Below are 27085 nucleotides of genomic sequence, written 5' to 3'. Positions count from 1 at the left end.
CTCCATGTGATTATCGATACATGACCACCAACTATAAAATATATGGTCTTCCAGCTCTCTAACCATACTTATTGAGGTACTTCATCCATACCATATATGCACATGTTTATTCTGCTGATATAAACTGGAGAGTGATGCATGTCATGATATCAGCCACATTTGTATCAAAACATTGGTTACATATCAATCATATATTTAAGTACTTAATTAAACTGAAAAAGTCTTCCAAACGTACCTACATTTAAAACTCATAAAAGTTATTCAAAATGTATGCTATGCCAAAACATTACGTGGAAACTTAAAATACTAATCACAATTTTTGTGGAGAAAATAAATAACAAAGTAAATAAGCATTGTCTCCCTAATCGGCAGTTCACCAGCATTGATTTAAGCAATCTTGACTCTGCTAACTGCTAAGACACTCGAAACCATTCCAGAGTATGCTTATCTTGAAATCAATGCTGTTTAAATTATGCACCCCAGAAGGCTGTATGGCTAAGGATATGTGAAGGACACATGTTGTCTCCTTACATGGCAACGTTCTCTTGGCTGATGGAGCACTTCCAGATAGCCCCGGTCACTGCAGCCAACAGCTCCTTGTTCTCAGATTTTCCGAGCAGGATGTCCAACGGGTGCAAGCCTCCGTATTGCCGCACAAGGTCACGGGTCTCTTTATCTTCTGCACACTGTCAAGAAAAGAGTCTTCTTTTTAATACTCACCATCTCAAATCATCCAGTGGCCAGACAGCCTACAGTAGTCATATACAGGGTGTTTTAAAAAGATGTACCCGATTTGAAATCGCTATATCTCTACAACCACAAACCACCCATGAATGAAACTCTTACCACTTGAAAGGGCGGTGCATAGAGTTTTAAATGATTACCGCTAGATGCCTCTCCCAGCGCACAAATAGCCCCTAGCCTCAGTCATTCGCAAGATGGTGAACCCACAACACAAGGCGTTTTGCGTTCTGCAGTTCAGCAAGACTCAATCCGTAATTGTGGTGCAGAGTGCGTTTCAACGGCGTTTTGGCATTGATCCGCCAATGTCAAAGAGCAATCGTCGTTGGTACCGACAATTTGAGGAAACAGGCTGTTTATGTAAGGGGAAGAGCACAGGGCGACCACGCACCTCAGAGGAAAACATGAAAAGAATTCAAGAGAGTTTTCTGCGTAGCCCGTGCAAGTCCACTCGTCGTGCCAGCCGAGAACTTGCGATCCCTCATACGACTGTCTGGCGTGTGTTAAGGCAACGTTTAATCATGAGGCCATACCAGTTGCAAATGATACAGGCTCTTCATGCAGGTGACAAAGGAAAACGTGTAGAATTTTGTGATGCGATGTTACAGAACATAGAGGACGATAGCTTCTTACCACGTTTGATTTTTAGTGATGAAGCAACGTTTCATCTAAGTGGTAAAGTTAACCGTCACAATGTGCGCATATGGGGATTAGAGAATCCACACTAAACTGTAGAGCATGAGCGTAATTCCCGAAAGTGAACGTGTTTTGTGCTGTTTCTCAAAAATAGGTTTATGGCCCTTTCTTTTGCGAGGGAAACACTATTACGGGGCAAGTGTATCTCGAAATGCTGCAGAAATGGCTCTTTCCACAACTTGATGATGATTCCGATGACTTAATTTTTCAGCAAGATGGAGCACCGCCACATTGGCACCTGCAGGTTCGACGTTTTCTAAATGACACACAGGCTTGGCGCTACACTCTTGGCCCACAAGATCCTCAGACATCACACCCTGCGACTTTTTCTTGTGGGGATACGTCAAAGACCGTGTTTTTGTGCCACCATTAGCGACTAATCTGGATGACCTCAAAAACGGAATCACGGCAGCGGTGACTTCAGTGGAAGAAGACACTTTGAAAGGCATTTGGGACGAATTCAACTATCGTCTCAATGTTGTCCGTACAATAGGTGGAGGGCACATAGAGCATTTATAAAATGGTTAGTAAAACCTGATAACTCATTAAACCGTTTGTAACTTTTTGTGTAATTGTAACATGTTGCCATCGTGAAATATACTGCTTTGAAATTGGGTCCATCTTTTTGAAACACCCTGTATATACACATTTATACTATATAGATTAAGTCAAACACGAATTGGGTATTCACCTCATAACATTCACCTCATAACCTGTGTTAGACTAACGATCCACTACCATCAAATTTAAGCATAACCCCAGTGGGTGGCACTGTGTGTAGGAGCCTCGACAGATGTATCTTAACGTTTCAAGTCCATACTCTTTGATTCTTTCGGTAAAGTCACGTAGGTAGAAAATAATAGATCACGACGTTTCGATCGCAACACAAGCGACCGTCATCAGGAAACTGCTGAAACGGAGTGCACTTCAGAGTTCTACCGAGTGCATCGTTCACCTGTGCTCAATAAAATTAGTACCACTTTGTTGGATATTAACAGTGGTCATTATATGAGCAGACTAATCCCCTCCATGGGAATGACAAACAACAATCCAGCTTTATAATAGTAACAAATACCAGTTTTAATTCTTCAATTAAACAAATGTATTTTTTATTCAATTATAGGAATAGCAATAGGAGTAAAATAATTTCTGAAGTCATTTAATGATAAAGAACTTAAAACATTGACTATAAAAAAACTTATATATATATATTCCTCCCAGTGTTTCACATGCATTGAATGAAATGTGTTCAGTCTGGGAATGCAGATTACCTTGAATATGGCACTTGCACAGTGCATTTGTAACTCTTGGTTGTCACTGTTCAAGTTTTTGACCAAGTCCTCAATCATCTTCTCCGTCTGGATGGCGAGTCGATAGCTTGCCTATAGCAACAAATATATATTTAGTTTTTAATGATCGCAAATACTGTAAAAATGCAGTACTAAGTAAATGTGTAGCCATGATAAACATTACGTAGAGGTAACAAAAACAAAAATCCAAGATCCTCTCCCATCTCCATATTCTCTCTCAATAAGAGGATGGACAATGACGATGGCCATATATTTAACCACTGCAATTAACTCAGTTTGGGAAAGCTACCTCCAAGGCCCTGGATCCAGGCCTCAGAATTTGAGACTACAAATAGCAGCAGTGTTTGACTAAAACAGTATTCGGCTTACAAATGTATAATTCCCTGGCTGGTATTATATAATATTCCTTCCATAGTTGAGTGTCAAAACAGAAGCCTTACAACAGATCATATTGATCAATTAACCAATGGGCTTTCCTGTTAAATCAATATTTGGACTCTAAAGGAGGCAATGTTTGCTGGAACATTGGACTTTTAGTAGGTTATTCTTTGGGTCTTTCGGTAAAGTCATGTAGATAGGTTCAAAGAAAATAACAATAAACTATGATGTTTCGATCGCAACACAAGTGTTCATCATCAGGAAGAAAACAAGCGTTCGTCATCAGTAGGTTATATGGTTTTTCTCGTTACATTTCCTCATTAGTCATCCTCGAAGACATGTTTCCTTCTTTATCTGTTGTTCCATCACCAGTCTCATCAATTGACCATCATCCCTTTTCGTGATGTATCTTCACCAAGCTCGTTTACTTTTCTCAGAAGTAAATGTGTCTTTCATTTCTGTTCTCTGATTCATGATCCTGTGGAATGTTTAACTTAGATTTTATATTCATCACCAGCAGTCGCCAATGTTAAGCATACAGCATGCAATTGTACCACGTGTATCCTCACGAAAAGCATTCATTCCTACATATAGGATACGTATGGCATAATTTACGACTTTAGAATACTCCAGAGAAAATATCTGATAACCTCATAACTGATCGTTCCCTCTGTGCACACACCTCTGAAGCACACTCTTGCAAGGTGCCCACAACTGGGATGAGCATGTTCTCATGGGGCGACTTGAGCAGTCGCGCGAGCAGCGGGATGCCTCCCGCCTTGCGGATGGCTTGCTTGTTTTTTCTGCTTTTACTGCAACTCCACAGCGCTAGGGCCCCACAGCGAGCGACCTCGATGTCCTTCTCTTGCGCGGGACTTAAATTGGCAGAGCGCATGGGAACGCAGTCCATTAATCCCACCTGGAAAATAAATAAATAACCCCATAACTCAACTACCACGCGATCGTAGTAAGATGTGATTGTGGATAAGAGGCATTGTGGGTAAGAAGGGCACCCACAAATGATCACTGTGGCTACTAATCACAGAAATGGTATAATCATTACCGACAATGATGATAATGGATTGATAAGGATTATTATACCCCCACTGTGCACACTCTCTGGCTGTGGATTCACAGTTTGCCACGAAGCCAGGTTACCCACTGCTTGATCATGCAGCTAACTGTGCTGTTTTGGGATAAGAAGAGGATTAGAGAAGATAATATATGCATGAGGACATCTATTGTGCAGATGGCGTGAGGTGATTGGTTCATCCGACATTCCCTCTTCACTGTGGATCATGTGATTACACACTTACCAGTTTTTTTATACCATTGTGCTTCCGGACTGTTCTTCGTGCCCGCCGAAATTTAGCAATATTGGCGATTGTCTCAGCCGCCAAACACTTGAGTTCCTTTTCAGAGGAATCCAGGATGTTTACCATAGTTTGGAGGCCGCCAATGTCAACAATGGATTGGCGGATTTGTGAATTGTGGCTAATCTCCTTCAGTATTTTAAGTGATCCAATCTGTAAGCAGGAAATTGACAATACAAAACCAAGTTAATTCAGAAATAAAAATAATGAACCCTTTAATCTGTCTTATGATGAACATCATTTATAGACCTCATCCACAAATTTGCCTATTCACAATAGCATTCTCCAATATTACTCCAAATAAGATGAGTTATACTGTATTCATTGCTATTTACTTTCAATTTAAGAGTTGATAGTAACAATAAAAGCAATAATGCAAATTATAACGCAGCAACATTTTAGAGACATGAATGACCGTGACTCTGAGGCATGGAGGCAACCTCAGTGTCACTCGAGGGGCAGGCGAAGGAAGTGGTAGGGCCTTTAAGTGTCTATACATTTTATGTAAATTGAATGTTGCCGTGAATGTCCAATATATATGATCAATGCATGAGGAACGTTAACATGCACCACAACAGAAGCTGCATTTGTACAGGGTCAACATACTAGCTGTATGAATGGCAGTGTCACAACCACTATTGTGAAATTAGACTTTGACAACTACTGCTCACAAAAATGTTGTGCTTACAATTCCAGAAAATTATTCAAAGAAATTAATAGTTTACTCATTTTAGTTATTACCCTCAGCAGTCAAGTAACGATACACTGATTAATCAATGGACATCAACTCACACAATCACAATTAACTAATTTAATCGTGCACTTGAGATAGATCATGAAAGCGGTAAGCAAATGCTCTGCTGATAGACGACGGAGGCTAATGACGTTGACACAAGCATACAAACGAGGCAACGAAATGAGAAATGCATCAGTGTCAAAACGAGACAAGAAACTTATTCTTCAATCAGATAGGTTCCCCAAAGCAAATTATCAAATTGCTGGAGGGTGAATCGCTACATGCTTAATACACAGCTCCTGTGGAAATAAAAAAAACTCAACAACAATCATCATCAACACTGCCCGTTTTAGGTAATGGCCATTTCTGTGCTATGAAGGCTACTGCGAGAAATGTCACCCATTACATAGTGTATGCATTTTTCTGGTATTTAAAGGCAGCGTTGTTGACCATTGTGTAATGCGGGCGTAACCGACCTTCCGGATGTGACGTCATGGGGGGAAGGAGTTACGTCACGTGGGGGTAAGGGTTCAGGTATTAAAGGGGTGAAACCGGAAGAGGAAAGGGTCGTTCTGGGAGCTGGGCTAGTGTGAGGCCACATAGGGCGGAAGCAGGAGGAGTGGCGAGATCGCCACACACACAGAGTACGGTCAGCACCGTCGGCCAGCGGTGACCGACCCCGGAGGAACGGGGAGCAGCGGTGAGACCGCAGCAAGGGCGGCCAGGGAGGCTGCACGGAGAGAACAGCAGCGGGGCTGCTTCGGGGGAGAGAGAGACAGCAGCGGTGGGGCTGCGTCAAGGAGAGCAGGGAGGCTGCACGCAGAGAACAGCAGCGGAGCTGCGGTGGGGACGGGAGAAGGCTACAACAGCGACAGCAGCGTCGGCCCCGGAGCGGAGGGTCTCTGGGAGAGAGCCGTGTGGGAAAGAGAACACGAACCGAATAAAGGACACCAAGCCAGATACCGTGGTCGAGTCCTTTATTACACTGGTGTCAGAAGTGTAACGGCATGTCGAAGCAACTAAGAAAAAAGAATGTTCCGACGCCATCGTCTGCTTCATCATCTGACGACGAGGGTCTTCCTCCGGCGATGGACCCAGCTGCGTTGGTGGAGGAGACCCAGGCTGGAGCGAGTGCAGGAGTTCAAGATGTTGCCGCGTCGGCGGGCCCGTCAGCACCAACGGACGCGGAGGCCCGATGGGCACAGATGGCGGAGCAGCTTGAGACGCTCAAGAATGTATTGGCGCAGTTGTGTGCCCTCGTCACGCCGAAGACGGCGTTTGGAAGAGCTGAGGGTGGGCCAGAGGCCGCCGCCTCGCCGTCGACGCCATCAGCCACGCGGCGCGACGACGCCATCTTGGGCGTGGCGGGGGAAGAACGGCGGGAAGCCGCCATCTTGCGCTCTCCACGACGGGGAGCCGCCATCTTGACCACGCCGCGATGCGACGCCATTTTGAACCTGCCACCGGATGAAGCATCGCTCGAAGACGGCGCGCCGAGGAGTCGCAGTCGTCACCTTACTACGGTCAAAGAATTCTCCATCGGGGGCGATTGGAGCGCTTTCGCCTGCAGATTTTTGGCGGCGGTACGTTCTGCAAGGTGGACTGACGCTGAGGCTTTGGAAGTACTGCCGACTCTTCTGGATGACGAGTCGTTCAGATTTTTTCGTTCGATAACGGCTGAAAAGAAGAAGACATTGCGAGGAGTTTTTGACGAAATGGCGGATGCTTACGAGCCACCTGATGATGCTCATCGCCGATTTGCTCAACGACAGCGAGCGCCCGAGGAATCGCCGGTGGCGTTTAGGGGTGTGGTACTGGAGTTGGCTATGGCCGCGTATCCGGAGACGAAGCCTGACCTGCTCGAGCCTCTCATCTTGGGGAAGATGCTTGAGCTGTCCCGGGATCTGAGGATTCCCATGCCGGCATGCGGCCACGAGAAGCTAACGTCCCGGGCGGCAGCCAAGTGCCTGGACGCACAGTTTAACCTGCGCCGGTGGAAGCAAGTCGCGGCATGGACGGGGGGGCCCATCATCGAGGGAGGCGCCGTGGGTTGGTTGGGCCGGGGTAAGCAGGTCCCGCGCGCTGCACCGCCGGCACGGGGGCGTCGGGACGCAGGGCCTGCGCTACGGCACAACGACGTCGACTGCTTCCGCTGCGGGCGTAGGGGCCACTACGCCAGGGACTGCTGGGCCCGCATCCCGGGTCCGCCCCAGCAGGAGGCCTCGTCAACGGACGCCCCAAAGAAGGAACCTCCAAAGCAGGCAAGTCGGTGCGCACCAGACACCCGGCAAGGCTTTACACCTCACCCATCACCATTGTCGTGCGATTCGGGTGTTGTTACCAACGGGAGGCCATCGACGGGGCCATGTCGCTCGGTGACGCAGTGGCGTAAATTGGCACGGAGAGTCGTCGCGGCCGCTACGGGTTCGTCCACTGTACCGGGGTCTATACAAGGGGTGGACGTACGTATTTTGGTTGATTCCGGGGCGTCCACGACCATTATATCGGATGTCATTTTCCATCTCTTGGGCATCCCATCGGGGGCCGTGCGACCGGTTTACGGGTCATGTGTCGCTGCAAACGGGGGTAGCATGGGCATTGTGGGCCAGGTGGACGCTAAAATATCTATCGGGGATGTGTCGGCCTCGGGTATAGTGTTAATTTCGAGATCTCTGGCAGTTCCTTGTTTATTGGGTACTGATTTTTTTGGCTAGGATGCCCATTCTGATAAAAATTAATGAGAATTGTATTGAATTGCCGGGTGGCCGTCAAATCTCGTTTCTGCCGTCGCCCTGGGGGCGACCTGCCCCTGCCGCCCAGGTGCAGGCGTTATCCGATGTATCTGTTGACATTCCACCTGGCTCACAGATGCTTATCCCCTTGCGGTATCGGAAGCCTCTGCCTGATCGGCAAGGTGCGGTTGGGGTCTTGTTGTCACCGTCCGCCACTATAACGGCCGGATTGGCGCTGGTTGGGGCGCAGACCATCGTCCGGCCGGACCAACAACCGTTTTTGCAGGTGCTCAATGCGAGTACCGAGAACGTATGTGTTCCGGCAGGTACGGTTGTGGCACATGCCACTACGGCTTTTACGGCACAGGATTGCCTGCACGGTCAGGGTGTGGTTGCTGGAGTTTCGGGGCCGGGAGCTTCGGATAATCGCTGGATTGCCGACTTATGTAGTGAAAATTCTTCCCTGTCCGGGGAACAACGTAGTGCGATTCGTAAATTGTTGTTGACTTATTCGGATGTGTTTAGCTCCGACGATTTGGATTTGGGGCGCACCTCGTTGCTTTACCATCATATTGACACAGGGGACGCTGCCCCTATTCGGCTGAACTCGCACCGGATGAGTCCGGCCGAGCGGGAACACGTTCGGGGGGCAGTGGATGACATGTTGGCTGCGGACATTATATCTCCATCTAACAGCCCATGGGGTGCGCCTGTGGTTTTGGTTAAGAAAAAGCACGGCAAATTGCGATTTTGTGTTGATTTCCGGAAATTGAATAAAGTATCGGTGGCTGACGCGTATCCCCTGCCGCGTATGGACGACTCCCTCGATGCTTTGTCGGGGGCTAAGTTCTTTTCTACGCTCGATCTCTCTTCGGGATTCTGGTAGCTTCCCCTTGACGAGACCTCGCGGGAGAAAACCGCATTCCGTACGCCGCAGGGGTTGTTTCAATTTAATTGTCTTCCGATGGGGCTGAATGCGGCCCCTGCCACATTTCAAAGGTTGATGGAGTTGGTGTTGACGGGGTTGCAGTGGGAGACATGTCTCATATATTTAGACGATATTATCGTCTTCAGCCGCACATTTGATGAACATTTACGGCGGTTGGAGTCGGTGTTCACGAGGATGCGTTCCACCAATTTGAAATTTAAACCTAAGAAATGTCACCTACTGCAACGGTCCGTCCGTTACTTGGGGCATATCGTGAGTGCTGATGGGGTGGCCACGGATCTGGAAAAAAACGGCGTGCGTCCGGGATTGGCCAACCCCGGCCACCGTGGGGGATGTACGTCGCTTTTTGGGATTTGCTTCATATTATCGGAGATTCGTTCCGGATTTTGCGACGATCGCGAAGCCCTTACACCTCCTTACGGGTAAAGGACGAAAATTTGGTTGGGGACCGCCGGAAGAGGCGGCTTTTCAGAGCCTGCGCGATCTGTTGGCTACGGCGCCGACGTTGGATTATCCGGATTTCGATCACCCCTTCATTCTTGATACGGATGCGAGTGACACAGGCATTGGCGCTGTGTTGTCTCAGTCTAAAGGGGGTGTGGAGCGCGTGGTGGCGTATGGTAGCCGGGTTTAGTCTCCCGCGGAAACCCGCTACTTGCGTCACTCGCAGGGAACTTTTGGCTGTTGTTTTCTTTCTACGCCAATTTCGACCGTATCTGTACGGTCGTTCGTTTATTGTGCGCTCGGATCATGCGGCCTTGCAGTATGCTCTTAAGATGGACCAGCCATCCGGCCAGTTGGCGCGTTGGTTGGACACGCTGCAAGAATTTTCCTTTCAAATTCACCATCGGAAGGGGGTGCGCCATGCGAATGCGGACGCACTTTCAAGGTTGCCGCAGCGCTCCCCTTGTGCGTGCGCGTCGGGGACGCATAGGTGTGCGCCGATTCAATCTCCCCCTCAGCCGGTCGTGGGAGCCATCGAGACACCGGATGCTCCGATGGAGCCGGGTCCGACTGATGGGATTTTGAATCTGCCGCGGTCTGTGTGGATTCGGGAACAAATGATGGATGAGTCTTTGTTGTCCTTACGGAAACGGTCTGCGGGGGAGAGCGGGGGTCCGTGTATGGCTGGGGTACCGGAAACCGCTCTCCGGGACGGTCTGCTCATGTGGAGGGAAGGAGTCCAGGAACGCTGGCGTCTGGTCGTGCCGGCGTCCTTGCGATACGAGTTAATCAGGACCCTCCATTGTGACACGCTCTTACATCTGGGTGTTCAAAAGACCCTATTGACGTTGCAACGTCATTACTTTTGGCACGGCATGGCGACAGATGTCGTCGGGCACGTGCGTGCGTGTCCCGATTGTGCTCGGCGGAAGCCACCTAAACATCCTTATGTGCCGCCGATACAGTCTATTCAGGTGTCTTGGGTCAATGAATTGGTGGCACTGGACATTCTGGGACCCTTCCCACCATCTGCGAGGGGTAATAAATATTTGTTGGTTGGGGTGGAGTATCTCTCCCGGTGGCCGATGGCCTGGCCGTTGCCCGACCAATCGGCCGCGGCTATTACCGACGCCTTTCTATTTGGGTACGTTATGGATAAGGGTGCGCCGGAGAGACTCCTCACGGACCAGGGCCGGAATTTTTCTTCTAAATTGTTGGCGGAAGTGTGCGCAGCCCTTGGGACTAAGAAAATACGCACATCTCCTTACCATCCGCAAACGGATGGTATGGTCGAACGGTTAAATCGAACCTTGTCCGCCATGCTGTGCCACACGGTGAGTGAACAACAATCAGATTGGGATTTGCACATCCCTGGGGTGCTTTCGGCGTACCGGATGACGCCGCATGTGGCTACAGGGTATTCGCCGTTTTTCCTTATGTATGGTCGGGAGAACGTGCCGCCGATGGATGTGCAGTTGGGAACCGGGATGAGGGGACCTGGTAAGCCACTTCCAGATTACATTCGGGACACCGTCCGCCGGGTCACGGAGGCGCGGGAGGGGGCCCGCGTAGCTACGGCCAAAGCTCAGGCCCGGAACGAGCGGTATGCTCGACGCTCCAAGGGGGAGTGCCCCTGGAAGGTTGGGGACCTGGCCTGGCTCCATTGCCCCCATTGCAAAAACCGTGGCAAGGGCCCGTCCGCCTCATCGAGGTTCCCAACCCGCAGTCGGCACGTGTTCGGATTGGATCGCGCCGCTGGTTCGTTCACACGTCACGGTTGAAACCATATGTTGCTCCTCTACCGGATGCGTCATCTCCTGATGTTGCCTTGCCGGGGTCTGTTGCTGCCGACTCACCCTTGCCTGCGTCCGTTGATCTTGCAAGAGCGCCTGTCGTGCCTGTTACAGACAGACCGGCCGTGACACCGCGGGTGACGAAGGGCTCTGCTCAGAGGGTGCCTGCCAGGACTGCGGGAACTCCGAACCCTGCAGCCCTACCGACCCCGCTGCAAGCACAATCGCAGGACACCTCCGAGGCTGAGCCTTCGGGGACACGGGACCGGGACGTTGGTGGGCCTCCAACAGCGACAGGAGATTTGCGGCCTGTCGCTCTTAAAACCCCATCACGCTCCCGCTCTGCAGGAGGGCCGCCGACCGTCCGGGACGGTCCGGCGACCCGCACACGTTCTAAATCACTCACGTTTCGTTAATTGTTCTTGTTGTGTTATTGTTCTTACTGTTATATTTATTGCATGCTTTGTGTCCCTTATTGTGGTTGAGTCGGTTTCGCTCGCATTACTTGTTGGAGTTTTGTTCAGCCGAGGTCGGCTGGGTTTTCTCTATGGGGGAGGGTGGTGTAATGCGGGCGTAATCAACCTTCCGGATGTGACGTCATGGGGGGGAGGAGTTACGTCACGTGGGGGTAAGGGTTCAGGTATTAAAGGGGTGAAACCGGAAGAGGAAGGGGTCGTTCTGGGAACTGGGCTAGTGTGAGGCCACGTAGGGCGGAAGCAGGAGGAGTGGCGAGATCGCCACACACACAGAGTACGGTCGGCACCGTCGGCCAGCGGTGACCGACCCCGGAGGAACGGGGAGCAGCGGTGAGACCGCAGCAAGGGCGGCCGGGGAGGCTGCACGGAGAGAACAGCAGCGGGGCTGCTTCGGGGGAGAGAGAGACAGCAGCGGTGGGGCTGCGTCAAGGAGAGCAGGGAGGCTGCACGCAGAGAACAGCAGCGGAGCTGCGGTGGGGACGGGAGAAGGCTACAACAGCGACAGCAGCGTCGGCCCCGGAGCGAATGGTCTCTGGGAGAGAGCCGTGTGGGAAAGAGAACACGAACCGAATAAAGGACACCAAGCCAGATACCGTGGTCGAGTCCTTTATTACAATTGTATGAGGGGTTTTGTTAACTTTGCTTGTGCTCCATTGGAAAATGATATATGTAAATGAAGAGTGACCAATATCGCAATACAAATAACTGCTTTTAAAATATATTTATTAATGAGCTGCCCTATAACAGAGAATACGCTTTTAGAAATTAATCTTAATCCAAGTGTTTACCTTGCATTTAATGTCATCAGTGTCGAGCAAGTTGATGAGGACTTCCAACCCTCCGACGTCCTTCATCGCGAGCTGGCACGTCTCCTGAGCCAAGTTGAAGTCCCTCATACAGCACAGCGCGATCACCGTGGCTGTCGGATTCCCACTCTGTAAAGAAAATGCAAGCGAATTCAACTGGATGGTGGGAGTGGCTGTAAGTAAACTCATCTCAGGAGGTGCTACCAATCCGCTTGACATATTGGGCCTTTGGGTCTGTGCTCAGTAACTGTGTTTAAAAAATAATAATTGAAAAACACATCACGAATATGAATGGTTCATGAATCTGAGCAAGAACATCTACAAGTCTGCACAGAATCAGAATCTTTATGTTTCTTGGAGGAATCCCATGAGCTACGAGGCTCTTTTCACAGATGTCCAGGAGGGGAGGCTCAGAAAGTTACAACAACAAATAGAATGCACACTGCAGGGCACCTTGATGTACTTGATGAGCTTCTGGATTTGCCAGTACTCTGACGGTAGATCCATGCTGGCTTCCTGGCGCCGATCAAGCTGCTCCTCCTCCTCCTCGCTCTCACTAGAGCTGTCACTCTCATCCTCGTCCTCCAACCTCAGCGACATTCCCCTGTGAGAAGAGGTCAAATGCACTCCGCACCAAGCAGAGGCGGACCTGGGAAACTTCCCAGATGGCGTGGGGGGGGGGGGGGGGGGTGGTCCAAAACTGTGCAGCTTATGAAATACTACCCTACATTTTTTAAATTTCAATAAGGGAAGGGGACATGTATCGCCATTGTCCACCGACAGATCCAACACTGGTATCAAGAATCCCAAAGCACTCACTTCGAATGTCCTGGTTATGTTGATGTTGCTGTGCTCATGTACCACGGATCTCCCTTGTAAAACTGTCGTGCAACTGGCTAAATGGGACCACCATCTGTGTAATAAATCAAATAAACTCGAAACTCAATCATTCTACAGAGGCGTTAGAGATAAAACAAGGCCCGAGTTGGCTGTAGCAAATATACAGAAGATATACAACCGCATACAATAGCACTTCTGTATCTTGAAGTGTATCATGGATATAATAAGTTGTAATTTTTGGCAAATGCTGCTTATTCAGAGCAGCAGTTTCAATGTTTTGACTGAAAAATGTTAGCAGAGGGATGCTGTATTTTGATAATGGCTTAACTTGTGTAATTGAAGACAGCAATTAACAAAGCACATCTCTCAGCAACTGGGTCGGTTATTGCAGCTGGTATCAACAGTTAACAAACAGAACAAAAACCTCTCGAAAGCGACATTCCAGTAATGAGCGAAATTGAAGGTAAGCTGTAAAGGTTACTGGAATTAAACAAAATAAATGAATAAAATGTAAACCAAAACACTGCGGACTGCATTGCCGACCACAGTAACTAAGCTCCATAAGGGGCACAGCTCCACATTAGTCATGAGCATAACATTTCCAGGTGTGCTTGTCAATACTTAGGATGTGTAAGACCCTCTCGCCGACAAAATTATAATGAATCAAAAAGTAAACTTGATACTCTTAGTTCTTTCGGTAAAGTCACGTAGGTAAAAAATGAAATTAAAATTAATAAAAATAAAATAATAAAATCACGACGATTCGGAGGCAACACAAGTGTCCGTCATCAGGTGGGACCGTCACAGCCAGATTTGCTGCATCAGCAAATCTGGCTTCAAATCTAGAAGTAAACTTGACTCATTTATAAATAACACTGTGGCCTTTAAAGGGAAAATATATAAGTGACGTTTCGGGCAATGGCCCTTCTTCATAGAACATACATTGAGGAATTTGCCTGAAATGTTGCTTATTGTATGTTTTTCCTTTAAGACCACAGCGATATTAGCGAATGTCTTCAGTTTTTTTGTTACAATGGTCGGGGATAGGGTCTTACATTTCGTAGTGTTGACAAGCGCGCCTGCGATTTTCTGCGTACAATGAAGATTGAGCTTTACCACCTATACAAATTAGTTCATGTAATTTTTGTTTAATTGTGCTTATGCACCACTGCCAATGCAGTAATGTGCCACAAATCATGTAATCGTAATACAATGAATGTATGTTTGTACACTAGCAATTATAGAGCTATGCAGTATAAGTATCTGTTTAACACGTAGGCTTTCGCAACCAATATCATCCATAATAGAGGTTTTTGGGTTAGATCGCGTAAATATATAAATGTATCAATCTTGATTTGAAGCTTTCGTGACTGCAAGAATCCTTACTCTTTGGTTCTATCGGTAAAGTCACTTAGGTAGAAAAATAATAGATCACGACGTTTCAATCGCAACACAAGCGACCGTCATCAGGTGGAACAGATACAGCAGGATAACTGCTGACATAGGAGAAAGAGCTGCTGCAACATGAGTTTATATAGGATTTTGGTGGGCACAACCCAATGGTAAGTGGGCGGAGCTAGAGAAGGAATTTGTACGTAAATGTAAATGTGAGAGATTATAGCATGTCAATGTGAGGCAGTCCCAGCCACCAGAGGTGGCAGGGATCCTCCTGTGGCTGGGCCGCCTCACAGATATTTGACCTGGTGATGTACTAAGAGAGTCGGAAATAACAGTTGACATAGGCAGGTAGGATGGAAACATCACAGTCAGTTAAGACTCTATCTGGTTAATAACGTCCTTCCAATGATTGTTCAGTTTGTACCCATCTTCACGGTTGAAGTTGTGTCTATGTTTATATATCTGGATGGCTTCATGAACAAATCTCTGATAATAGCCGGTGGGTTTGCAGAGTACCTTTGTCTTGGAAAAAAACAATTTTGTGTGAGCCCGCAGCGTTAAAACAATGATCAGCAATGGCAGAGGTATTGGTCCGTGTTTCAGATCTGCCTTGTGTTTGCGAACGCGGTCTGAGACATGTCGTTTCGTTTTCCCAATGTAACTGCTGCCGCAGCCACAACTCAGTTTGTAGACACCCGGCTATTGCATGTCAGGAATCACATCCTTTACAGATGGGATAAAATCACGGATTTTGTGTACTGTATTGAAACGAACCTGGATCTTGTGTTTGTTTAAGATTTTGGAAATTATTTTGGTAACCCCTGCTATGTATGGCAAAGTGATGGTTTCGGTTGGATCCTCAGATGATTGTCTCCCCATGGCTGGGGAGACAGCTTTGCGGATTATACGGTCATGATATCCATTCATCCTGAGGGCTTGGTGTACGTGCTCCAGCTCACTGGCTAGGTGATACTGGTCGGAGATGCAACGGGCCCTATGGTGTAGTGTTTTGATGAGGGAATTCTTCTGGGCTGGATGGTGGTGGGAGTCAGGCTTTAGATAGGCATCCGTGTGGGTGGCTTTCCTGGAAACAGAGTGCCCCAACGAGCCATCAGGTCTTTTCTCGATCAAAACATCCAGGAATGGTAGCTTGCCATCCTTTTCCACTTCCATGATGAATTTTGTAGATGGGTGTATGAATATGATGTGTTTGAGAAATTGGTTCAGTGCTGGCAGGCCACGTGGCCAGATGACGAACGAGTCATCTACGTATCTCTTCCACAAGGAAAGACGTAGGGTGGATGTCTGGATGGCATCTGTCTCAAATTTCTCCATGAAAACATTAGTTACCACTAGTGATAAGGGAAACCCCATTGGGGTACCCTCATTTTGTTTGTAGAATGTACCATTCCAGGTGCAGTAAGTGTTGGTAAGGCAGTGCCTTACCAATGTTGGTACATCTGGATTCAGTCCCTGTTGGACCAAGTCTTCAAAGATTGCAATGGTGTCAGGTACAGGTACCTTGGTGAACAGGGAGACTACATCGAAACTGACAAGTAAATCATCTGGAGACAGTGAGATGTCCTTGATTAGAGAAAAAAGTGAGCTGAGTTAAGTACAGCTGAGATGGTCTTGCCCATGAAGGGAAGCAGAGTCTCAGACAGAAATCGGGCCAGTTTGTAGGTAGGTGAGTTAATGGTGGAGATGATAGGACGGAGCAGGATACCATCTTTGTGGATCTTTGGAAGGCCATAAAATCTGGGTGGTTTAGCAACCGAAGGTTTTAGAGAGCGCTGCTTGGTCGAATCTATTAGAGATGTCGAATTAGTGATGATATTGTTGGTTTTTGTGGCTGCGGTTGGTGGGATCTCTGTTGATTTTGGTATAGCTGCCATCATTAAGAAGGTCCTGTTCCACCTGATGACGGTCGCTTGTGTTGCGATCGAAACGTCATGATCTATTATTTTCTACCTACGTGACTTTACCGAAAGAACCAAAGAGTATATAATGACTTGTTTCAGCAGCCTGCTTCTTTCTTCCACCTGAAGACGATTGCTTGTGTGGCGATCGAAACGTCGTGATCTATTATTTTTTCTACCTACGTGACTTTACCAAAAGAACCAAATAGTATATAAATGTGTCGTTAAAACCCGCCACCACCTGACACAACCAACTAGTAAGGGTTGTCACGTAAACAGAACATGCCAATTCGTCACTAGCCAAGTCACAACATTTACAAACAATACGACGTTTCGCCAGTAAATACAACTAGCTTCATCAGGCGACAGCCAGATTTGTGGAGAAGTCTTACTGTTTCGTTCCTTATATAGAGGCGTAGATGTGTTGACTACCCTTCTGTGCTCTTGCACAATGTTGGAGGGGGGGGGGGATTACTGAGGCAACGTACATTATGCATGTGCATTATGCGAGCCCTTTGAACTTGTCCTTCCGGCCTATTGTGTTTATTAAAATAGCCCTACCAACGGTAATCCCTATTGAAGTATGCTGCCCTTTGTAGGCATGCATTTAAATAATGTATTACTTGATGATTCGCTTCCACGCAGCACTAAGACGGTAGCTATCCAAACGTTAAAGTTATTTTGATTTCTTTCAATTTCGATAGATTCTCTAATTAGTCTTGACCAGTAGTAGCTAGTTTTGCACACAACTTCAACATTATCAAAATCAATTGAGTGTCCTTGTTTGCACGCGTGTTCTGCTACTGCTGACAGTTGCATTTGGGATAATTTAATATTTCTATGATGTTCATTTAATCTCGTGCTGATCATTCGTCCTGTTTGCCCAACATAACATTTACCACACGTGTAGTTAATCCTGTACACACCTTCTGTTGATAGCTTCGGTAATACATCTTTTGTACCAGATATTAAATTCTGTATTTTATGTAACATGCCAAATCTGACTCGGATGTTTTGTTTTTCCAAATATCTGGCTAGTTTATAAGTTACTCCCGCAATGTACGGTATTTGATCGTTTTAATTACTTGGGCAGTTTCAATGCTCTTGTTATTTGATTTGGTTTTGGTATTCAATGCCCTGTTGATTTGTGCATCATTGTAGCCGTTGATTTGCAGCACTTCTTTAACATGTTGAATTTCATTTCTCAGACTGTCACCATCTGACACATTCTTAGCTCGATGAATGAGCGCCTTGATAAGAACAGATTTCTATGTGGGTGTTTGAACATCTTAACACCTTCTGTATTATTGCCTTTTCTTCTTCCCCCCCCCCCCCCCGCCGTTTAACCCCAGATAAATGGAGTTTCACTGTGAATCGTCCACATATACAGTCATCAGAATCACTGAAAATATACAGCGGTTGAACAATTAGAATACTTACATAAGTACTGATAAAATATAAACTTAGAAACACACTCACGTCTTGTGAGAAGGCCACCGTTTACTTAGCGAGGCAGTGGATGGGTGTCTCTTTTTCCCGTGATCCAGTTTTTCATTATCTTGCTGTTGGCTTGTGCTATGCTGGTCATTCTTTGTTTTGGCAGACTTTACAGTTTCCCTTCATTTACAATAAGACCATACACCAAAATAGAGAAATAGCATGTTCATATTAGTCATGTTAAATAAATACAATAACCCTTCAATGCAAACCTTATAATCCCAATGTCAGCAGTACAATAATGTGTAGAGATGATGTGAACAAGCAACTGGTCCCGTTTCTTTGATGATGTCCACTGTTACACTATCGGAGTGTTATTCACTAATTTTCAGAGGGGGGCCACTTTTTCCGAAAAGACATCATCGGTGCGAGTGCCGCCACACGAAAGCTCCAAAATTAAGAATGTAAAACAACTAAAAAATGTGCGTAGAGAAGAAAGTTTTTAATCAGTGTGTATTACCTGCTATGACATGTGGAAATGCGGACATTCACAAAGAAACTGGAACAGAAACGGAAAAGTAAATAAGCATGGAGAGATGCATGCTGGGAATTATACTAATAAGCAGAAAAGGAACACATGAAATAGAGACATCGTATAGAACGTTAAGCAGGAGCCATCGCTGTAAGAGATGATGGCCAATGGTCGAGACTAATACAGGTGTGACAGCTAAAGGAGAAATATAACTGACGTGGTGATGGCGCAATGAGATCGACTCATAAACAGGAGCAAGGTAGATCGTTGCACTCCGAGATCATGACATATGGTGAAAACCCGGCGAGGCTGTCATCTTGCAGTGGATATAACACGGCTGATAATAATGATGAACATTATATAAAATCTGTTAAGTACTTTAAGATTAAGTAATTAAAACTTACGGTGGTTGGATAAGCCCCAAGTTCTTCCATGTTAGAGAAGGCTGTGGTTTGTGGTTCTTTATCGCCCCATGTACTGATTTTTTCTCTGCTTCTGGATAAATCACTTTGGATTTTGTCACTGTATGGTTGTTTCCTTCTTTCTTGTGTTTTTTCCGTTTTTGGGAGCTCCCATGCTGGGAGGACAGCGAGGCCATGTGCAAAGCACAGTCCTAGAAACAACAATACAACTTAATTTTTCTTGCAGTATATCGAATAAAAATGCAAATTGATGAGAATCCTGGTTAATGCAGTAGACTAAAGCATAACTTAAATACATGTATGCACACAACACAGTATGATCATCCCTGTGTAATAAACGACGTCCACGACGGTCTTGACTGGCGTCTTTTATTGATATAATTCTTGCACAGCCCACTCCCACTCTCCCCATATGTTTCCCTTCTCTCTACAGCCGGGGACGAGCCGTTCTCTCTGTTCCTCCGTTGAGGCCTGCATCTCTCTCACTCCCCATCGCTGGCTGGCGGCGTGCCGGGAGGAGAGGCGAGCCTCGCTGGGGTTCCGGCATGTGGTCGATGGCGAGGAGAGGCTTCTGCAGTGACGCGGTCCGGACTTGAGGCTTCTCCCCTGCCCCTGCTTATATTCCCCTCGGCGGAGCTAAGCTCCGCCTCTAGCCACGCCCCCTCGTGGAACCTTCCCGATGGTTCCAGGACGTTCCCCTTTGACTCTGCCCATTACACTTGGCCCAGATATATCCCCGCTTGGGATTGGATACCCACTACCCGGTGGTGGCCATGCGGTTACCCTTTGCCGCCCATTAGATGGCGCTCTCTCATTTCACCTGTGTTAGTTTGTACATGGTCATCCAATAATTCACTACTTCTTCTGAGCCACTAAAACAGGTAATTACACAATGTAGCCTATGTTGTCAGGCATTGCATGCTTAAAATGTGATGAAAATTATTCAATATCACAATCAAAATCTCAGTTTTTAAATGTATCTGCACCACAATTGTAGCTAATCAAGTAATACAAATGCAAGCATAAAAATATATCAATGCATAGATAATTATATTAGTCAACTAATTTACATCATATGAAATCATGATGAAAAGAGCACTGGTGAGAAAATATGTCAAAGTTGCGCTGCACATTTCAGACAGGAGCCAAGCACAGGCTTATCTGTCCTTTGTCACGTTTTCTCCACCACATCTTAACCCTTTGCCATTCCGAGATGACTGCAAGTTGAAGGGTGGGTCCCGTTCACTGCTGAATCTCAGAACGAGCAAGCGGTTAGGGTGACGTTAATTTAGAGGCATAGGGCCGCTGTTGATAAAGCCATTGTACTCACCGTAGAAAACTGTAGCAACACGACCGCACTCTGTTATAGCTGGTGCCAAACTGTGCCACATGCCCTCCAGCATGGCCTTTGACTTCCGATTCCATTCTGATTAAGTACTTGTACGTCATCAGAAAGGAATACACACAGCTGGAATCTCTTTCCCCTCCCTAAAAAGATCAAGCTAAGGTTGTCAGAAAGTAAAACTGGCATTGTTAACTACCTTTTGCAACCTATGATAAAGGAGATGACTCAAGTATACAATTGATAATTAAATATCAATCGCTATTACTAAAATTGTACCTAAATCCCGAAAAACACAAAGATCATGCTATTTTTTCAAACAAAATTGCAGTTTCACAAAATAATTGAACAAACAGCTTCAAATATTTGGGTTTACTGATTGATTTAAAATATTCCAACCCCATATTGATCACATATCAAAAAGAGTCAAATCAAAAATAGGGTTTCATACAGAAAAAAATATTGTTTTACGATTCATTGCACCTGAAAATTTTTGAAGATATACTTCTACCACTTTTTGACGACTAAAACACTGCCTACAGATCAGCTACTAATGAATCACTAAACAGACTAAACTCGCTTATTCATTCTGTTCTTCGATTTGCACCGGATGCACGATAAATAACTCACCATATCCATATAATCCTAATTGGAAAATATGCACTATACTTAGCTAATTCCTTAACCCCATTGTCAAACTCTAGAAACCTAAGACGTCCATCTAATTGCCTTTTAACTATCCCAAAAACAAGAACTGGAATAGGTAGCAAAGCCTGTGCCATTGTAGTACCAACGTTCTGGAACAACCTTATTTCTTTCATTAACGTTTTAAATCTTCCTTCAAAAATATATTTTGTCGCAGATGAGTGCTGGATACAACCACATTTGCAAATGTGATGTTTTTATTTGATCGTTACTGATGTATCTGTAGTGACATTGCGGGATGCTACTGGGTAATGCCGGCCCTAGAGAGGCACGGCGTGCGGTGTATTAACATCGGGGACACCTCTAGGATGTGGGTGTAGTAAAGGCCCTAGAGGGGCTCGGCCAGCGCTCAGTGATAGCGCTGGATGGCATCACGCTTGGCATGCAGTGCCAGACCTACAGGATAGGGTGTGGAAGTGCCGGCCATAGGAACGGGGTTACTATAGGCCATGGCACTCTGGTTGACCCAAGAGGACACATGACTGGTTAAGTCGACAAAGGGCCTCAGATGGGGGCTAGGGGTGGTCACGTGGTCCGGGTTGAGATCCTGCTAAAGGGTTCTGAAAGGTGGTCGTGGCCAGGGGTGGAGCCGGCCACGCTGCAGAGGATATAAGCCGGGTCCCCCAGAGGGACCGGCGCTGTTGTTCATCCTGAAGAAACCTTCGTCTACATTCTACGTCCTACAGAGTCTACAACACGTGGACCGGGACCCAAGCTGTGGTCCGGTCCGTTGCAGCTAGTTATGCTGTAATTAGCATAGTTAGCCTGGTGGTCACCACCATAGGTTGTTCTACTCTTTGCCTCCAAAGAGTACGTCTGCGACTCAGTTGAACTCACTACATATCCATAGTACAATTTCAATGTGCAACTGTGTTGTGTTGGTGTGGTCTCAGGACTGTTTATGTTGTTGTCTTACTGCCTTACCCAAATCCCCCATTTAGTGTTTGAAAACAGCTATTATTTATTTATAGTGACTTGCTTACCTTCCCGATAGTTTGCACTCCTCTCAGTTTTTGCACTATCATTATTTGTAATGTTTGTTGTTGTAACATTCTGACTCACCCCTACTGGACATTCTGAGATGACTCAACTCACCAGAGTTGTCAGGTCTATTGACAAAGTGCACGTTAGAATGTGTATGATGTTTATAACAGACAATTACCTTTTTTTGGATGCTCTCATCAAATTTTGGGGACTTTTCCTTTAGCAGAGAAATTAGATCTGTGTAAATGTCACTTTTACGTTCGTAGATAATTTCATCTCCATCCTTTTCAGTCCCCTGTACAAGACAAACATGTGTTAAAGTACAATGATACCACTGGTAGTTAGACCTAGGCTACCCATAATGCACAATTAGCTGGATCAGGTTGGTAAATTAAACAAAATCAATCATGTATTTTAAATTTAAGAATATCGTGTGAAAGTCAGTAATTTACTGCTCAAACGAGCGTTGAGGTAGTGCGCATCTCCCCTGTTTACAGCCTGAGCCTATTGGTGGAAATTCCACATTCCTATGTCGGGGACGAGGACATTGAGTGTTGACTGCCCCTATCCTTAGTTGATGTCCCCACAAATGCGTACCTATTTTATCGAACCCAGAAAATGTACGGGCTGAGTCAACCCCCAACCAGGAACTGAATTCGAAGCCTTTCGATTGTGAGTCGCTCACCGTAACACTGAGCCGCTTGGCCAGACTATATATTTTAGAGCTCGTTATTTAACATAAAATTGCAATATATAATACAATGCGCTCGAACATGTTAAGTTGTTTACGTATAAAATATGTAAAGTGTTATTCAATGTACTTTCGGTAATATTGCCAAAAATGTTTGGTTTCACAGCCTACGGTTATAAGCAATTACTTGATAAGCGGACAACTATGGCAAACACGTGAGCATAAAATGCGAGACTCACCCCATTGAGAAAGACTCCCCCCATGCTGCAAGTGACTGACAAGAGCTCGGTATCACAGGGCTTGATCATCAAGTAACAGATGTCTCCCTCAATTTGCCTCCAAGGTGGTGCCCGGCACCCATTGGAGAACACATAATCTAGCAACACATTATCGTAAGACATGAAGGAAAGGTATTTTGAGTACAAGACATTAAATCAATGTAGTTTTCACTATAATGTATACTTAGTTGTTTTTGCTCGGATTTGCTTAATTGTTTTATCTGTTTTTTATGTCATTGTTTTTGTCATTTTGGTGACCCAGGTCAATATTACAAATTAGGCCGTCTCTTCAAATCTCACCCGGCTTAACAAAATAAACTATAAACTTGATATACGCAAAAAACATTTACATGGTTGATAAGGGTGATCTTTGTAGATCATAGGAGTTTTTTTCGATTGCCTAACATTACATATGGCCTGCATGTGGCTATGCAGTCAGACGAGGGACAACATTGTGTCTTGTACTGTTTCGCTTTGTGCGTCCTTTTGTTGGAACGCATCTACTGCATAAAGAGAGGGAAACCTGTACGCCCTAAAGCAGTGGTTTTTAACCAGTGGTATGCGGACCCCTGGGGGTATGTGGCAATGTCCTATGGAGTACATGAAGTGATTTATGTGTGAAATTATCATACATGAGAGTCATTGGTGAATAATCATGTATGAATATGTTAATATAAAACTACAACAAAAAATAAATCCATATGGTAACCTAAAACGATATAAAATAACTTTCTAAACAATGTGGTTTCCAAGATTAGCCAGCAAGTGCGAACAAATGATGTCATGCTTGCAGAGCGTCCATTGAATTTATTATTTTTATTCGCTTGCAGTTACTAGCTCGTCAGAACACCTCACAAAATAGACGATTGGTTAAAATATTGATGTCCATTATTTATACATTTATTTCTCAGAGCCATGTTGGGTGAGGCAAGGGGGTACTCGGTTCAAACTAAATTCAACAAGGGGAGGTACAAGTAACCAACAAAAGGTTGAGAACCACTGCTCTAAAGGGCCTCTCTTGCACTCCAGCTGTAGCATAAGCCAAAGACAAATGACTATCATATATGTAGTGAGTCCAACTGAGTTGCAGACGTTGTCTTGGGAGCAACACTATTTATTTCATTAACTCAACATAACATACCACAACCTACATTTGGGTGTTGAATGCCCATCTAGCCACGCTACAGCAGAACTAGACATGGTTCGCTATCCCGGCCCGGACCACAAGCTGGGTCCCGCACCGCGTGGCAAGAGGCTTCTTTTACCCGACGTGGATCTTCATCACTGCAACACGAAGAACCCCGAGCCCCTCACGAGGCCCCGTTATAGCCACCCTGGCTGGGGCTGGCTCCGCCCCGCGCCACGCCCACTTTGTATATCTCTCGAGCTCTTTCCCGAAGGCTCACGAGAGGTCTTTTATACCACGTGACTGCCCAGCGGCCCCCGTCCACCGGTGGCCCCCCTCCAATATTATCCATTCATGTGTCGGCAGGTCAACCAGCGTATCATGCCCCAACGTAACCCTGGCTGGCTGACACTCCCTCTCGCTCCCTCACCGGGAGCCCGCACCGCACACTGTATGTGGTGCCTCCGCGCTGACCAGCGCTCACCCAAGGCCCGCTAGGGCTGGTACTACGCTCAGTAAGCGGGCTATACATAATGCCAACACATTATCCGCCATGGCTTCGTAAGCCCAGCACCACAGTGACATACACAATCACTACATATATACCAAAAACCTTGCCCATCACGGCGGTTATATTCTTGAAAATAGCCGCAAATGGCAAATCCGCGATCCATATGTAATAAAGGTCGTTGAGGCTACTTCTGGAATCCGGTCTTTTATTCAACTTGCATTACAGCTTTCCTTCACGCTGCTGACAGGCAGCGTGAGAGGGATAGATAGAGACGCACTGCCACGTGGCTCACACGTGGCCCCTTCCTCCATTCGTTCCCGTTCTGACCACGTGTCGTTCGTCTCCACCCCTATTTAATACCCGGGTCACGTGGTACGTTTCCACCAATCCTGGTTAGCCTCTATGGAATATTCCAGAGGCTCCCGGGACCACGCCCCTGACTCATCTCCCCATTGGCTGTGGCTAAAGCCAGCAGAACCAATCCTCTACAACTAGCTGTCACCTTTCCATTACGTCAGGGCCACGCCCCTAGGCTTCCCCCCATTGGCTATGAACCAGGACCGGCAGAGCCAATCGTCGCGACGAGTTGTAATCCGTCAACGACCCGGATATAACCTCACATTACACATAAACTCAAAAGCATAAGGGAAAAATATGGTTTGGTTCACGGTTCATAATACGACACCGCCCCTTTTGTTTTGTGTTACCCTAAATGAACCCAATGTACTTACATGCTTCTCCTTTTGTCGCATATTTGGTGGATAATAATGGTTTCCCAAAAAGCATGTCAATGTATGGTTTTATTCATGCAGTACATATAGGAGACTAGCGGAAGTACCCGGCTTTGCCCGGGTGAAAAATATCTTTCTTAAAAACCTTACATATATATACACAGATACTAAGGTATTGTCAAAGCCCGGTGGGCTGTTTGTACATTTTTCCACCAACAAATATATAAGAGGCTTTCACAAGTCCAAAAAGTTGTAGAAAGTGTGGGGTAAATAGTTGATGTCAAAATGTTTCCGAAAATTGTGGTCTCCCCCCCCCCCCCCCCTCAAAAAATATCTTTACCCCTCGTAGGTATATATACTAACAACACCTTACATACAACAGAGGAAGTGGTATCTATTGACTTTGTAGTAGTATCTACTGACTGTACCGTAGTATCTACTGAGCCAGTAGTAGCTACTGACTGTGTAGTAGTATTTAGTGACTGTAATAACTACTGACCATAGTAGTATTACTGGGCCTACAGTAGTATCTACCGACTATATACTCGTAACGACTAACTGTATAGTATCTGCTGACTCTATAGTGTATCCACTGACTATAGTAGTAACTACAAAATCTATAGCAGTATCTACTCACTCTATAATAGTATCTACTGACTCTAGTAGCTACTCACCGTAGCAATATGTACTGACTGTATAGTAGTATATACTGACTGTAGCAGTATTGACTGACTGTAGTGGTATATACTGACTGTTTTAGTATTTACTATAGCGGTATCTACCAACTCGATAGCAGTATCTACTATCGCTACAGCAGTGTATACCGACTGAGGTCGTACCTGCTATCACTACAGCAGTGCATACTGCTGTGTTGGTACCTATTATGATGACAGCAGTGCATACTGACTGTGGTGGTACCTGCTATGATTACAGCAGTGCATACTGCTGTGGTGGTATCTGCTATGATGAGAGGAGTACATATTGTGGTGGTGGTACCTGGTATGATAACAGCAGTGCATATTGACTGTACTCATCATTCACCCTCACCATTCACCACTCACAACTCACCCTTACCACTCATCCTCACCACTCACCACTCACTATTCACCATTCACCCTCACAACTCACCACTCACCAACCTCCCTCACCAATCTCCCTCACCACTCACCCTCACCACTCACCCTCACCACTCACCAATCACCACTCACCCTCACCACTCACTCTCACCACTAACCCTCACCACTAACCCTCACCACTCTCACTCACCACTCTCCCTCACCACTCACCACTCACTCTCACCATTCACCCTCACCATTCAGCCTCACCACTCACCCTCACCACTCACCCTCACCACTCACCGTCACAACCACCACTCACCCTCACCACTCAACTTCACCCTCACTACTCACCATTCATCCTCACCAATCACCACTGACCAATCACCACTCACCACTCTCCACTAACCCTCACCACTCAACCTCACCACTCACCCTCAAAACTAACCACTCTCTCACCACTCACCCTCACCACTCAGCACTCACCCTCACCACTCACCCTCACCACTCACCCTGACCACTCATCCTCACCAATCACACCCTCACCAATCACCACTCACCCGCACTGCTCACCCTCACCACTCACGCTCACCCTCACCACTCACCCCTCACTAATCACCACTCATAACCGCCACTCACCCTCACCACTCACCACTCACCCTCAACACTCATCCTCACCA

General features: G+C 46.4%; 1 protein-coding gene across 2 annotated transcripts in view; it reads right to left on the bottom strand.

The window, feature by feature from the left end:
* LOC133355562 (outer dynein arm-docking complex subunit 2-like) overlaps positions 1-27085 on the bottom strand; it is a 45656-nt gene that overhangs the window by 11616 nt on the left and 6955 nt on the right. Inside the window, exons 6-15 of one of the 2 annotated variants that reach the window (XM_061572904.1) lie at positions 22944-23080; positions 22192-22308; positions 18965-19173; positions 18071-18208; positions 12888-13038; positions 12417-12563; positions 4442-4651; positions 3808-4044; positions 2709-2819; positions 532-686 (exon numbers count right to left, since the gene is read on the bottom strand). In XM_061572904.1, coding sequence (XP_061428888.1) covers positions 532-686; positions 2709-2819; positions 3808-4044; positions 4442-4651; positions 12417-12563; positions 12888-13038; positions 18071-18208; positions 18965-19173; positions 22192-22308; positions 22944-23080 — 1612 coding nt within the window. The remainder of the gene's footprint in view (positions 1-531; positions 687-2708; positions 2820-3807; positions 4045-4441; positions 4652-12416; positions 12564-12887; positions 13039-18070; positions 18209-18964; positions 19174-22191; positions 22309-22943; positions 23081-27085) is intronic. The other variant, XM_061572912.1, reaches the window with a different exon arrangement.

Source organism: Lethenteron reissneri, chromosome 7 (assembly GCF_015708825.2).
Source record: "Lethenteron reissneri isolate LAM-NWPU_2019-01 chromosome 7, ASM1570882v1, whole genome shotgun sequence".
NCBI classification, from domain to species: Eukaryota; Metazoa; Chordata; class Hyperoartia; order Petromyzontiformes; family Petromyzontidae; genus Lethenteron; species Lethenteron reissneri.
This window is presented reverse-complemented; position numbering and strand designations above follow the sequence as displayed.